Genomic DNA, 14,680 nt, shown 5'->3' with positions numbered 1-14,680 from the left:
TTTACAACACACACTTTGCTTCTCTACAAAAGAAAAAGGACACTAAACTCTCTAAACTACTACATGCCACAAGGGGCCACAACAGTAGTTCCCTTAACCCACCCGGCAATATTGTTAATCTATCCAACTATACTCTTAGCCCAGCAGAAGAATCTGTCCTATCTCGGGGCCTCTCCTTCTGCCCCTCCACCCCCACGAACATGATACAGTTCTGTGGTGACCTAGAATCCTATTTTCGACGTCTCCCACTCAAGGAATATTTCCAACACACCTCTGAACAACATACTAATCCACAGAGACCTTCCTACCAACACTACAAAAAGAAGGATTCTAGGTGGATTCCTCCTGAAGGTCGAAACAACAGACTGGACTTCTACAGAGAGTGCTTCCGCCGACGTGCATGGGCTGAAATTGTGGAAAAGCAGCATCGCTTGCCCCATAACCTCAGCCGTGCAGAACACAACGTCATCCACAGCCTCAGAAACAACTCTGACATCATAATCAAAAAGGCTGAAAAAGGAGGTGCTGTCGTCATCATGAATAGGTCGGAATATGTACAAGAGGCTGCTCAGCAGCTCTCCAACACCACTTTCTACAAGCCATTACCCTCTGATCCCACTGAGGGTTACCAAAAGAAACTACAGCATTTGCTCAAGAAACTGCCTGAAAAAGCACAAGAACAAATCCGCACAGATACACCCCTGGAACCCCAACCTGGGGTATTCTATCTACTACCCAAGATCCATAAACCTGGAAATCCTGGACGTCCCATCATCTCAGGCATTGGCACCCTGACACCAGGATTGTCTGGCTATGTAGACTCCCTCCTCAGGCCCTACGCTACCAGCACTCCCAGCTATCTTCCAGACACCACTGACTTCCTGAGGAAACTACAATCCATCGGTGATCTTCCTGAAAACACCATCCTGGCCACTATGGATGTAAAAGCCCTCTACACCAACATTCCACACAAAGATGGACTACAAGCCATCAGGAACAGTATCCCCGATAATGTCACGGCAAACCTGGTGGCTGAACTTTGTGACTTTGTCCTCACACATAACTATTTTACATTTGGGGACAATGTATACCTTCAAATCAGCGGCACTGCTATGGGTACCCGCATGGCCTCACAGTATGCCAACATTTTTATGGCTGACTTAGAACAACGCTTCCTCAGCTCTCGTCCCCTAATGCCCCTACTCTACTTGCGCTACATTGATGACATCTTCATCATCTGGACCCAAGGAAAAGAAGCCCTTGAGGAATTACACCATGATTTCAACAACTTCCATCCCACCATCAACCTCAGCCTGAACCAGCCCACACAAGAGATCCACTTCCTGGACACTATGGTACTAATAAGCAATGGTCACATAAACACCACCCTATACCAGAAACCAACTGACCGCTACTCCTACCTACATGCCTCCAGCTTTCACCCAGATCACACCACACGATCCATTGTCTACAGCCAAGCTCTACGATACAACTGCATTTGCTCCAACCCCTCAGACAGAGATAAAAACCTACAAGATCTCTATCAAGCGTTCTTACAACTACAGTAGCCACCTGCTGAAGTGAAGAAACAGATTGACAGAGCCAGAAGAGTACCCAGAAGTCACCTACTACAGGACAGGCCCAACAAAGAAAATAACAGAACGCCACTAGCCATCACTTTCAGCCCCCAACTAAAACCTCTCCAACACATCATCAAGGATCTACAACCTATCCTGAAGGACGACCCATCACTCTCACAGATCTTGGGAGACAGGCCAGTCCTTGCTTACAGACAGGCCCCCAACCTCAAGCAAATACTCACCAGCAACCACACACCACACAACAGAACCACTAACCCAGGAACCTATCCTTGCAACAAAGCCCATTGCCAACTGTGTCCACATATCTATTCAGGGGACATCATCATAGGGCCTAATCACATCAGCCACAATATCAGAGGCTCGTTCACCTGCACATCTACCAATGTGATCTATGCCATCGTGTGCCAGCAATGCCCCTCTGCCATGTACATTGGTCAAACTGGACAGTCTCTACGTAAAAGAATAAATGGACACAAATCAGACGTCAAGAATTATAACATTCAAAAACCAGTCGGAGAACACTTCAATCTCTCTGGTCACTCGATCTCAGACCTAAAAGTGGCAATTGTTCAACAAAAAACCTTCAGAAACAGACTCCAACGAGAGACTGCTGAATTGGAATTAATTTGCAAACTGGATACAATTAACTTAGGCTTGAATAGAGACTGGGAGTGGATGGGTCATTACACAAAGTAAAACTATTTCCCCATGTTTATTCCTCCCCACTGGTCCTCAGACGTTCTTGTCAACTGCTGTGAATGGCCCACCTTGATTATCACTACAAAAGGTTTTCTTCCCCCCCCTCCCCCCCCACTCTCCTGCTGGTAATAGTTCACCTTAAGTGATCACTCTCCTTACAGTGTGTATGGTAACACCCATTGTTTCATGTTCTGTGTGTATATAAATCTCCCCACTGTATTTTCCACTGAATGCGTCCGATGAAGTGAGCTGTAGCTCACGAAAGCTTATGCTCAAATAAATTTGTTCATCTCTAAGGTGCCACAAGTACTCCTTTTCTTATCACGCAGTCAGAGTCCAAGGCCAAAAGGGACCACTGTGACCTCCTGTATAGCGCAGGTCCTAGGACTTCCCCAAATTAATGCCTGCTTGAACTAGAGCAGAGCTATTAGAAAAATAGCCAATCTTGATTTTAAAATTGCCAGTGATGGAGAATCCCCCAGAACCCTTAGTAAGTTGTTCCAATGGTTAATTTCCCTCATTGTGAAAAATGTTCACCTTATTTCCGATTAGAATTTGTCTAAGTTCAACTACCAGCTGTTCGATCACGAGACCTTTCTCTGCTAGACTGAAGAGGCCGTTAGACTGGGATCAAATCACCCCTAAACCTTCTCTTTGTTTTGCTAAGTCATTCTTCATTGATTGAATCCAGTATCAGCCTTTCCATGAGCTTGCCTAGGACTGATGCCAGACTAACTGGCTGATAGTTATCCCAGGGTGCAATATGTCAGTATCAAACTATAAACTCCATTTTGTATTTCATCTTGAATACATGTGTGATGCAGTAGGGAGCGGGGTGGTGTGACGCAGCAGGAGGGGGGAGTGTTGACCTGGGAATGTGGCAGGGGAGTTTCATTGGGGATGGGATACCTGAGAGCCTGTAACCTGAGCCAGGAGGGGGATGGGGAGGTAACACCTCTGCCTGGGAAACTGGACAAAGGCTGCAGGAGCGAGCCTGCTGGAGGGTTTTTGGTTTCAGTTTTGTGCTGGGTGGTGGAACGCAGGGAACCCCAAGGCTGGGGTCTAAGCTCCCTGCCCCCCAGAAGGACTTGACTGAGGGGTACCCACAAGTTCTGTTTTAGACTGTATTCCTATTGTCCAATAAACCTTCTGTTTTACTGGCTGGCTGAGAGTCATGGTGAATCCCAGGAAGAGGGGTGCAGGGCCCGGACTCCCCCACACTCCATGATAACATGTACAATGATAATAATAAATGTGCCAGGGCAGCTGCTTGAATTGCACTCCAGACAGCAGCCCCGACCCCAGAGCGTGCTTGAGACCTCGATGGAGGACTATCGCTGGGAATGACTCTTCCCTACTTGCCCATTGCCCTGGAACAATGGTTTTCTCTGCAGGTGACGGAGGGGGCTGCAGTATGCAGGGAAGCACATGGCAAGGAGCCAGACACTCTATGAGCGGGGTGCTGGCGGCTCCTAGCAAGGGGTTACCCATCGCACCACGTAGCAGGACGTGCAGGAGAGAGAGGGCTGGAGGGGCTCCGAAAAGGTGACAAACCTTGAGCTGGGAGAAGGGGTGAGCTCAGGATGGGGGGAAGGCACGTCTCAGGGCTTTCTTATTTTCAGAGATCTGTAACTCTGAAGTGCTTTAGGAATGAAGTCACTGTGGATAAGAAATTTCGAGCCCTGTGATCACCTTGCTTCCGATGTCACGGCTCTTGGACCGCAGCTTGTTGTCCTGGGATTCAGCGATGTTCGCTCGTTCCTCAGCCTCCTCCAATTCATGCTGGACCTTGCGACACCGTGACAGGTGGGTGTTGGCCTGCTCCTCCTGTAGAGCCAAAAAGTGCCATCAGCACCATGCCCGCCCAGCGTCCTCAGTACCCGGCCCCGCCCAGCACCATCAGTGTCTGTGCCCTACCTAGTGCTGTTACCGCCTGCGCCCTGCCCGGCACTGTCAGCACCATGTCTCACGAAGCACCCTCGGCTAATGCCATGTGTACCCGCACTGTCCTGCCCAGCACCATCAGGGATGGTGTCCTTAGCCTCTGTTTGCCAGAAGCTGGGAATGGGCGACAGGGGATGGATCACTCCATGATTACCTGTTCTGTTCATTCCCTCTGGGGCACCTGGCATTGGCCACTGTCAGAAGACCAGATACTGGGCTAGATGGACCTTTGATCTGACCCAGTGTGGCCGTTCTTATGTTCTTAGCAGCGCCCGCACCCTGCCCAGAGCCCTCTGCCTACCCCATCTGCACTCACATTCTGCACCGTACAATCAGCACCCACACCTGGCCCAGCATGCTCAGAATCATGCCCCACCCAGCACCAGCAGCGCCCCGCCATGCCACACCCAGCCCCGTGCCAGCAGCAACCACCCCAGTGCCACGCCTGCTTGAACCTTACAGCCAAAGACAGCGATGGGCCCGTGGCTCTACGGCAGCCAGGGAGGGTAGGGGAGGGGAGGGAGCAGGGGGCGAGGTGCTGGCAGGGAGAGCTAAGACTGTATTTGCCTCTTGTACTCAGGCTTTGCCACCGCACTGCAGCCGAACAGGATACGTATGTTCCAGTAGATGCCAGAAAAAAGCAAAAGCCAAGCCCAGCCACTCCGGATGAGCAGCCCCCACCCAAGGGCCTGGACACATCCCCAGCAGAGACCTCCATGTCCTCATGCCCGCTTGAGATAGGATTCACATGAGCTCCCCCCAAGATCCATCTGCGCGGCTCTCAAGGGCCACCCCACCCCTCTGGGCATGCTGGAGCACCGTGTCCGAGATTAGGAGTCCCTAACACCAAGTGGGCCAGGGTTCACCCCAGAGGCCGAACAATTCAGCCCCTACCCACCCAAACAGAGGCCTCTGCGAGGCCTGCCACCACCACCTTAGCATAGCCATGATGGAGTGGCCATAGAAACCTCAAACCCGGTCCATCCCCTTCCTCAAACCCTGCCTGGCCCTGATCCCCAAATCCCCAAACCTTGGCTTTGGAGACAGTCTCCACGTTACTAGCCAGGTCGTCAGTCTGCATCTTCAGTTCACTCTTCTCCTTCTCCAGCTTCTGCTTGACTCGTTGCAGGTTGTCGATTTGCTCCCCAAGCTCTGCCGTGCTGTCCGCGTGCTTCTTCCGGAGGGCGGTGGTTGTGGCTTCGTGCTGCAGAGTGGCCTCCTCAAGGTCTCGGCGCATTTTCCGGAATTCTGCCTCACGCTTCTTGTTCATCTCAATCTGAACCGCTGTGGCTCCACCAGCTTCTTCCAGACGCTCACTGATCTCCTCGAGTTCCCTGGAGAGATCAGCCCGCTGCTTCTCTGCTTTCGCTCGAGAGGCACGTTCAGCCTCTGACTCCTCCCTCAGCTCCTCCATGCGGGCCTGTGAGGGTTAATTGGTGAAATCAAGAGTTCTGAAGTTTGGAATTAGTATTAGGGGACAGCAGCGCTTACACTTCCATTGTTGTAGGCACAAAGGATGAAGTTCATCCTTTAGGCCTCACCAGAAATTACACTGGCCTGTGGCCTCGGACAAACAATACGCATTCTGGAGCAGTGGCGGATGGAAGGCCTGATATTTCAAAAAGCTACATATCGGAGCTCTATAGATTTCATAGAATTTCGGGCTAGAAGGGATCATTAGATCATCCAGTCTCATCTCACATGTAACACAGGCCACTAAACTTCACCCAGATACTCCTATATTGAGTGCAATGACGTTAGTTAGACTAAAAGATTCCAGCAGTCAGTAGACTAAATTATTGTGTGCCACGGCCAAAGAATAGGAGAAACCAAGAAGCCACCAAGGCCTCAGGCCCCTGCAATGGCAGGAAGTTATATAATTAAAAAGCCAGCATTGCACCTTTGTAATGGGTTAAGAGATTTGACTCTATCTCTTGTAAATCTTGAGACATTTGTTGGATGCCAGACCCACAAGCAAAATGGCTGCCCTTCTATGGTCCAGGGTGTGGACAGGGTACAGGGAGGAGCAGCAGAGACCAGTGACCGGGGGGTGGGGAGAGTGAGGAAGGGTGCAGGGGGATGGAAGGGACAGAGGGAGCCTGAAGAGGTTGCAGGGGGCAGCTGAGGGGGATGCATGGGGTGTGTGGGCGGGGAGGAGCAGGCTGAGGAGGGTGCAGGGGGAGGAGGGAGGCTTAGGGGCTGAGAAGGGTTACAGGGGGATGTGGGGGCAGGAAGAGGCAGCAAGGGGTGAAGGGGGATGTGGGGAGTGCAGGGGTGTGTGGGGGGCAGAAGGAGGATGAAGGGAGACATGGCGTGGAGGGGGCAGAGTGTGACTGATAGGGAATGGGGGGCAGAGAGAGGCTGAGGGGTTTGCAGGGGGCACGGGGGCAGAGGTTAGCTGTGAGAGGTGCAGGGGTGTGTGTAGGCTGCGGGGGGGGGGTCTGCGAGGGGATGTGGGGGGCTGAACTGTGTGCAGGGTATGTTGGTCCAGAGGGAGACTGAGGGGGGCAGGGGTGCTGGAACGATTTGTACAGTGGGGGTGCTGAGAGCCATTGAACCAAACTGTAAACCCTGTATATAATGGAAACCGCCCCTCACACCCCCAATTCCAGCACCTATGGAGGGGGTGCAGGCGTGTGGGGGGGCCGAGGGGAGGCTGCGGGGCCAGGAGGGAGGCTGAGGGGGAACAGGTGTGTCTGGGGGCCAGGAGGGAGGCTGCAGGGGTGCTGGGGCCAGTGATCAGGAAGGAGCTGGACGAGTTAGCCTGCCAGTTCCCCCAGGCGGGGGCTGTGGAGGGGAAGGGAAAGTCTGTGTCACGGGGTTGCCACTTCCTACGCGGCGGGATGTAGTTCAGCCACCTCGGCGACAGGGAGCAGCTCAGTTGCTGCAGCTGCTGTGGTACAGACATGCCCGAGCAAGAAGCCATCGCAGGGCAGCTTAGGGCCAGCAGCTGTGATTGTCTCTCAACTGCAGCCCCAGCCCCATGAACAGTGGATTTTCTGCTCAGGGGACCGGCACATGGGAAAAGGAGCGAGGCTGTTTTCGAGGAGGTGCCTCCTTGTGCAGGGGGAGCCAACTGTCGCCTCATCGAGGCAGGACTTGCAGCAGAAAGAGAAGGCAGGAAGGGCGTTTCCCGGCCTGACGTGCCTAGTACCCTTGGATGCAGCAGGGTGAGACCAGACCGTGGGGTGGGACGGGTCAGGAGTGGGGCCGAGTTTCAGGACTTTCAGGACTTTCAAAGCTCACTACCTCTCCCGTGCTTCAAGAGTCAAGTGACTGCCATGTTGTCCCTGAAGGGCTTAAACTAGAAGACCAGAGTGAGCATGGCCAAGGTGGGACTCTGAGGGAGTGTGTGTAAGGGTGCGTCTACACTGCGACGCGTAGCGTACATACCCGTGCCGTCCCTTGAGCCTGGGTATAACAGCAGTGTAGAGGATGAGCCACGGCTTGGGCAAGTACAGACGTGCCTGAAGCCGCCGGCTCTGTACATGGCCGACAGTCTCTGTACTCACCCACGCCAGGCCTCCCCATCTGCACTGCTATTTGGAGCTGTGTGGTGTCCCGCTGCCTCCCTGCTGCAGGGAGAGACTTCTCCGGGGGAAAGGCTCTGGCAGGGGGAAGGCAGCAGGGAAAGGCTCTGGGAGGGGAGAGGCACAGGAGGGGAAAGGCTCTGGGAGAGGGGAGGAAGGCAGAAAAGGCTCTGGGAGCGGGGAGGCAGAGCAGGGAGAAGGTTCTGGGAGGGGGAAGGCAACAGGAAAAGGCTCTGGGAGGGGGGAGGCAGAGGAGGGGGAAGGCTCCGGGACGGGGGATGCAGCAGGGAAAGGCTCCGAGATGGGGAAGGCAGCGGGGCCTTTCCCTGGTAGAGCCTTTCCTCGCTGCAGTGAAAGGCGGGGAGCTGCTGAAGCCTTTCCCCACTGTCTCACCCTGCCAGAGCCTTTCACTGACATGTGTAGCTACACACCGCAGCGCGGTCACGGTCTGCTTTTCACTGCAGCAAGTAGCTACATGCACCCTACACGCAGCTCACTGTGGTGTGTAGTGTAGACATAGCCCACATGGCTGGGAGGCTCTGGAGGTCTGAGAGGCCGGTTTCAGGACCTGGGGCAGCTTGACTGCGCAGTCCCATGGCCCAAGGAGGTGCTCAGTGAAGATTTCTGAGCCTGGGCATGTGCACAAGAGGCCAGGGCTCACAACGTTAACAAATAATTGCTCTGGAAATAACTACAAAGACTCTGCTTTACTGGCTCTTCACTCTACTAAAGGTACTGATCTGCGAGTGACAGCTGAAAAGCTTTTCCCAATACCTGGTTCTTTTCTCCTTGCTACAGACTTCAGCTTACTGGCTGCAGGCTTGTCTGGTAAGGCTGTGAACTGAGACCCTCTGAAGTATTTAGTACCTTTCTGCAAGGCTCTGGTGACACCGCATCTGGAATACGATGTGCAATTCTGGTCTTTTATGTGTAAGAAAGATTAATTCAAAGTGGAACAGGTGCCGAGAAGGGCTACTAGGATGATCTGAGGCATGGAAAACCTACCTTAGGAGAGGAGACTTAAGGAGCTTTGCTTGTTTAGCCTAACAAGACAAAGCCTGAGGGGAGATATGGTTGCTCTCTATAAATCCACCACAGGGAAAAACGCCAGAGAGGGAGAGGAGTTATGTAAGTCAAGGGTCAATGCTGAAATGGATATGAACTGGCCATCAACAAGTTTAGGCTTGAAATTAGATGAAGGTTTCTAACCATCAGAGGAGGGAAGTTCTAGGACAGCCTGCCAAGGGCAGTAATGGGGGCAAAGAACCTAATTGGTTTCAAGACTGAGCTTGATAAATTTCTGGAGGGGATGATGTGATGAGACTGCCTACAATGGCATATGGCCCATTGGCAGCTGCTGGTAGCAAATATCTCCCATGGCTGGAGATGGGACACTCTCTCTAGGTTACTGAGTTAGTACGGTGGCTCTGAGTTACTACCATGAATTCTTTCAAAGATGTCTGGCTGGTGTGTATTGCTGACACACCCTAACTGAATGCCATATTTGTGGTCGGGAAGGAATTTTTCTGCAGGTGAGATTGGCAGAGATCCTGTGGGGTTTTCACCTTTCTCTGCAGCGTGGGGCATGGGTCACTTGCTGATTTGAACTAGAGCAAATGGTGGATTCTCAATAACTTGAAGTCTTTAAATCATGATTTGAGGACTTCAGTAACTCAGCCAGAGGTTAGGGGGTCTATTACAGGAGTGGGTGGGTGAGGTTCGGTGGCCTGCAATGTGCAGGAGGTCAGACTAGATGATCACGATGGACCCTTCTGGCCTTAAAGTCTGAGTCTATGAGTCTATAACAGTGACTAGACTCTGCCCAGACCTAGCAGGCTTGGAAGCACATGGGACCCAGTGATTGGGTACATTCGCGACAGATGGGTGACTGTACAGAGGGGGACTGATCCACGTTGTGACTGTTCTCAAGTCCACGTTCACAACCTTCTCCCTGGCTCATGAAGATTCAGTCTCTGCTGTAGAGTCCCTCCCTGCCAGCTGATGAGCATCAGTCTCTGCCCCATCCCTTCTCTAACAAGGTATCCTCTCCAGCACCTGCTGTAGGTTCTGCCCCAGCAGATGTGGGAGCAACTTGTGCTCTATCTCACATTTCACAGACCCCAGTGGGGAGTATGCTGTGTCTATGTGCCATGGCTGCAGGGGGGCTGGAACAATTTGTATAGTGGGGGTGCTGTGAGCCATTGAACCAAACTGTAAACCCTATATAAGATGGAAGCCACTTCAAGCCAGGGGGTGTGGCAGCACCCTCTGCACCCCTAGTTCCAGCACCTATGCATGGCTGATGCCTCCAGGGGTTATTTGCTGCTGGGTGGGAGCATTTTATGCCCATTTTGTATTCACTTTGCTGAGGTGTAAGTGACGAGAGCAGGGGCAGAGCGGTGGGGAATCTGGCCGCTAGTCTATGAGTGTTGTGGAGTAGGGAGGGAAGCAGACAGGAAAGGGGCAGTTCATTGCATTTGAAGGAGTGGAAGTTACTCACAGTCTGCACTTGGAGCTGCAGGTTGTTTTTCTCTTGCAGCAGGGTCACCATTTTTTCCTCCAGTTCTTTCCTTTTTGCCTCAGACTTAGCAAGCTCCTCCTTCGTTTTCTCAAACTCTTCCTTCATGTTGGCCATCTCCTTCTCAGCTTCAGCACTCCTCAGCAAGGGCTTGATCTTGAAGTACAGCTTCATCCAGGGCCAGTGCTTGACGTTCGTGAATGAGCGAATGTTGCATTGCAGAGTGTAGATTGATTCCCTGAAAATCCATTAAACTACAGCTTAAAGAATGCAGAGTATGGAGCCAACGGGACTTGGGTTAGGAATGAATTCCAGGTATTAGAATGACAGTTTCTAAGTACCGTCTAAACAGCTTTTGCGGGAGATTCCTGTTGAAACCACTACATTACTGGGTGTAAACAAGATACTTCTAGTCCCCGTGGAGCTGCAATGATGGGCACTCTCTGAACAGAACACAAAGAAATGCTCTGAAACAGAAAAAACACTTCTGGACTGTAACTTGTGGGGCCTTTAGAATGTGATTTCCCCAAATCTCAATGCTGCTCAGGCTAATGCTACCGAGAAGAACTGGCTGCAGCACTCTGCCTGCCCAGGGAATACAGGTTTAGAGAGGCAGTTGCCTGTTACCTTCTCTCACACATCTTCTTGAATTCTACACACATAAGGTACCCTCTGCACACAGCCTGCGTATGGGTGATGAGGCTCACAAGCTTCTCATCTCACATCTCCTCCAGCAGTCCCAGGAGACCACCCTTGAAGAATACCTACAGCGTCATGGAGAGATACAGTATTAGTCTGGGGTCAAAGCGGGTATGCAGCCAACGGAGAAGACACAGGACGGATTCCCATGGTGTGAAGATCTGAAAAGCTGGAGGAATGCTGGATTCCCTTTACAGCCCTGAGTGTGCACTGACACCAGCACATGTCAATCAGTACGAGCCTGCTCCCCATGGCACTCTAGCTCTGCTGTCCTGCTCTCAGAACAGCATGAGTCACTCAGGGCCCTCTGTGATCTCATGACAAACTCAAATGATTAAAGCAAAGCCCTATGATAATGCCACACCTGGCTAGGGAGCTCAGGCTGACAGCCACTAATGAGCCATCAGGGTAGGGCTCTCGCGTCCCCCGGCAGCAAGGTGACTAGGAGCCGGCCAAGTAGTTTTCTCCGGCTCTGTTCAAAGCCAGCAATGACCATGGTAAGCAAAGGGGGAGAGGGGTGCTATTACTACAGCAATGCTCACGAATTCATAACAGCCCTTTCTGTTCTATTGCTCACCCACACGCTACCCTTCTGCAGCCCAGCACGACAGCTGAGCAGTCACACAAAAACCTGGACTGCACATTGCCAGGGAAACATACAGCGGCGTCTTCCGTAAGTGCTGTTAGCTGTAGTCGTGACTGCTCCCTGTGCCCCTCACCTGTCCTCCCCCCAGTGCAGATGCTGTCTGCATCCCAAGAAGCTGCTGATGAGAGTGTGTGGGGCTGGAATGTTCCATTTTCCAGGGTTTATTTTCAATCTTTGCAGCATATCAAAGCAATTACCATGGACCATGGGAGGCTCTTCCAAAAATCAAAGTGCCCTGTGGCCAAAGGCTCCTGCTCCTGCCGCCTATGAGCTCTTGCAGGGAAAGCAAAGGAGGTTTTCTGCAAATTACCTAGGAGTCCAGTGGCACCTTAAAGACTAACAGATTTATTTCGGCATAAGTTTTGTGGGTAAAAAGCTCATTTCTTCAGATGCAGGGAGTGAAAATGACAGATACAGCATAAATGTATATTGGCACATGAAGAGAAGGGAGTTACCTTACAAGTGGAGAACCAATGTTGGAGGCCAATTTAATCAGGGTGGATGTAGTCCACTCCCAATAATTAAGCTACCCCTCTGAAATTGACTAGGGTTTCTCTCGCCCATTAAAAGGCATTGTTCCTCATGAGTCTGGGACATCCAAGCCATGGAGCCTGCGTGTCAGGTGTGTCGCTGCTTTCCTGCGCACCAGCTCAGACACAGTGAAGGAGAGAGGAAGCCGTGAAGGGAGAAACAAGTCTGCCCAGAAAGGCATGTTTGGGCTCAGTGCAGGCACCGGGCACCACATCTAACATGGGCACAACCAGCACGGCTCTGTTGTGGCAATATGGCATTGCTGTTAGCAGCAGAGTTCGGAGACCAGCTGCACACGCAGCCCTCCAGGTGGTTGCTTTCTGCTTTTGCTCTCACCCCTACTGGATTTTGTTTCCTCTTTTGATGGTGAACTTGAGTTTCCTTTTCTATGAACATTTGTAGAACTGGACTTCCTACCTTAACGTTTATAAGAAATGAATACAAGAGGGGTGTGAAAATAGCAAATCAAATCCCAGGCTCCAGTTCAGTGCAGTATTCATGAATTTTCCCCACTGTTTATTGTCATGTGTCACGCTGCCCCTCCCCAGGTGGAGGTACCTGCTCACCTCTACATATGAGCATTACCTTACAGTGGCCAAATCTGTACTGACTGTGATCGACATCAATGGAGGAGAGAAGCTTTTCTGAAGCATTCTTATTGTCAATGGACTGGCCTTCGGGGATGGCTGAGGCATTCAGGATTTTGTATCTGTGGGGAAAGAAGCAGCAGGTTTTAGACAGGGTCAGGAGGACGCTAATAATAAGCAGGACATTGCAGAGCGACAGGAAGGTGCGCTGCTTGGAGGTCATTGAATACGCTGTCTAACATCAAGAGGGCTTTGATTATGCAAGCTGTGGGTGAACTGAACATTATGACAGGGACCACGTATAACTCACTCATTCTCCACTGGAATTTGCTGGCTGTGTTATTATGTGGGTCATTAGCACCAGCAGTTAGGAAGGACACAGTGAGAACTGTCCAGTCCTTTCTTTTTCACCCTGTTACATAAACCAGAACAAGGGGACACTCGATGACTTTAAAAGGGAAGTAAATGTAAAAGCCCTAAAGGAAAATACTTCTTTCCAGAATGAATACATAGCTTGCGGAACTCTCGCCCACAAAGTGATCCAGGGAAATACTGTGGCTTGGATAAAAAATGGCCTGTATAATTGTCTGACTGCTGTTAATAGTCTGTGCATTCTGCAAGATAACAGCTGGGTTGGGGTAGTCCTGTCTCATGCCTAAGGGCAGGTTGTTCCTCTGCAGGGATTTTGAGGGATTTCCCCCACATACAGCATTACTCCATTATCTATGGAATCTTTGCATACTTGGATTGACTTGCCTATTTTAATTGCTAACAAAACCAAAGAAAGTGCTTGCCCTGAAGTGCAGTTTAGGTGTCCCACTAGATCCCAACTGCATTTAAGTAGCCAATTGGCTACTGGAACAAAGTTTTCTCTGCAGTTGGCATGGAAACTGTGACTTGCTGGATTACACATCAGGGGCAGAGGACAGGGCATTTTCAGAGGCAGAGCCCTTGGCACTACAATTCACTTGTACCACAGGGCCCAAGTCTGCTGCTGTCAGCGCATGAACAGCAAGAGTCATCTCTTTGCAGAAGCTTTGGCTACAGGGGTGGGCTTGGCTGAGTTTCTTATGCTGGGTTATGGGTTTGATGCTGGCCAGCTGTTATTGTGCTATGTAATGCGTGTGTATTTTTGCATTAATCAAACAGAGATGTTTGATAAGAGCTATTTATACATCAAATTAATGTATAAATTAAGCCTTTTTTTCACCTTCCTTTGAAGCATCAGTAACTGGCCATTTCTGCTTGGATGGACCAATAATCTGATCTAGTCTGACAGGAGATGGGATACCAGACGAGGGAGAGTCTGAAGCGGTGTGACAGATCCTATTTACCTCTCATCCCTAATGGGAGCGGTCTCTGGACACAGCAGTAATAGAAATAATCTAAGGCTAAAACCAAATAAGGATAAAAACTTGTCTGTTTCGTTCACCCGTTACATCCTGTCTGACATGTACATTGTCAACTCCCTGGGGCAGGGACTGTCAGCTGTGTTGGGCCGTACCCCAATGGGCCCTGATCCTCGATTGGGTTATAGGCACTGCCATACTGTCACTCATAGTAATAATTAAAGACACACCTTTGTTTAAAGGCAGCGTATAGGATTCTGCTTGGGAACCCCTTCCTACAAATCCGGATGCCTTTCAGCACACCGTTACACCGCAGCTGGTGCATCACCAGGTGATGGTCCATTATACCTTAAACGAGATAAAACAGCAATGACTGTCAACACTTGCACACAGGCGCTTCTCATTCCAAAGGATCCCAAACTGATCAGCACTCAGAAATCTCTCCTTCTACTGAAATGCAGCCACCTCAAGGGCAAAAGACAGCAACTGTCTAACAATGAGACTGCGCAATGCCTAGGACAGGAAGCGAAGATGAAGGGAGGATCACACTGAAGCTGCAGAGGAAAGTTTGAGTAG

At 51.0% G+C, this 14,680-nt stretch overlaps 1 protein-coding gene across 1 annotated transcript in view; it reads right to left on the bottom strand.

Annotated features, from left to right (window-relative positions):
- LOC141998822 (uncharacterized) overlaps positions 1 to 14,680 on the bottom strand; it is a 69,182-nt gene that overhangs the window by 32,334 nt on the left and 22,168 nt on the right. Inside the window, 6 exon segments of the mRNA XM_074971802.1 lie at positions 3,993 to 4,127; positions 5,275 to 5,664; positions 10,275 to 10,530; positions 10,920 to 11,056; positions 12,754 to 12,877; positions 14,335 to 14,452. Coding sequence (XP_074827903.1) covers positions 3,993 to 4,127; positions 5,275 to 5,664; positions 10,275 to 10,530; positions 10,920 to 11,056; positions 12,754 to 12,877; positions 14,335 to 14,452 — 1,160 coding nt within the window.

Source organism: Natator depressus, chromosome 14 (assembly GCF_965152275.1).
Source record: "Natator depressus isolate rNatDep1 chromosome 14, rNatDep2.hap1, whole genome shotgun sequence".
Taxonomy (NCBI): domain Eukaryota; kingdom Metazoa; phylum Chordata; order Testudines; family Cheloniidae; genus Natator; species Natator depressus.
This window is presented reverse-complemented; position numbering and strand designations above follow the sequence as displayed.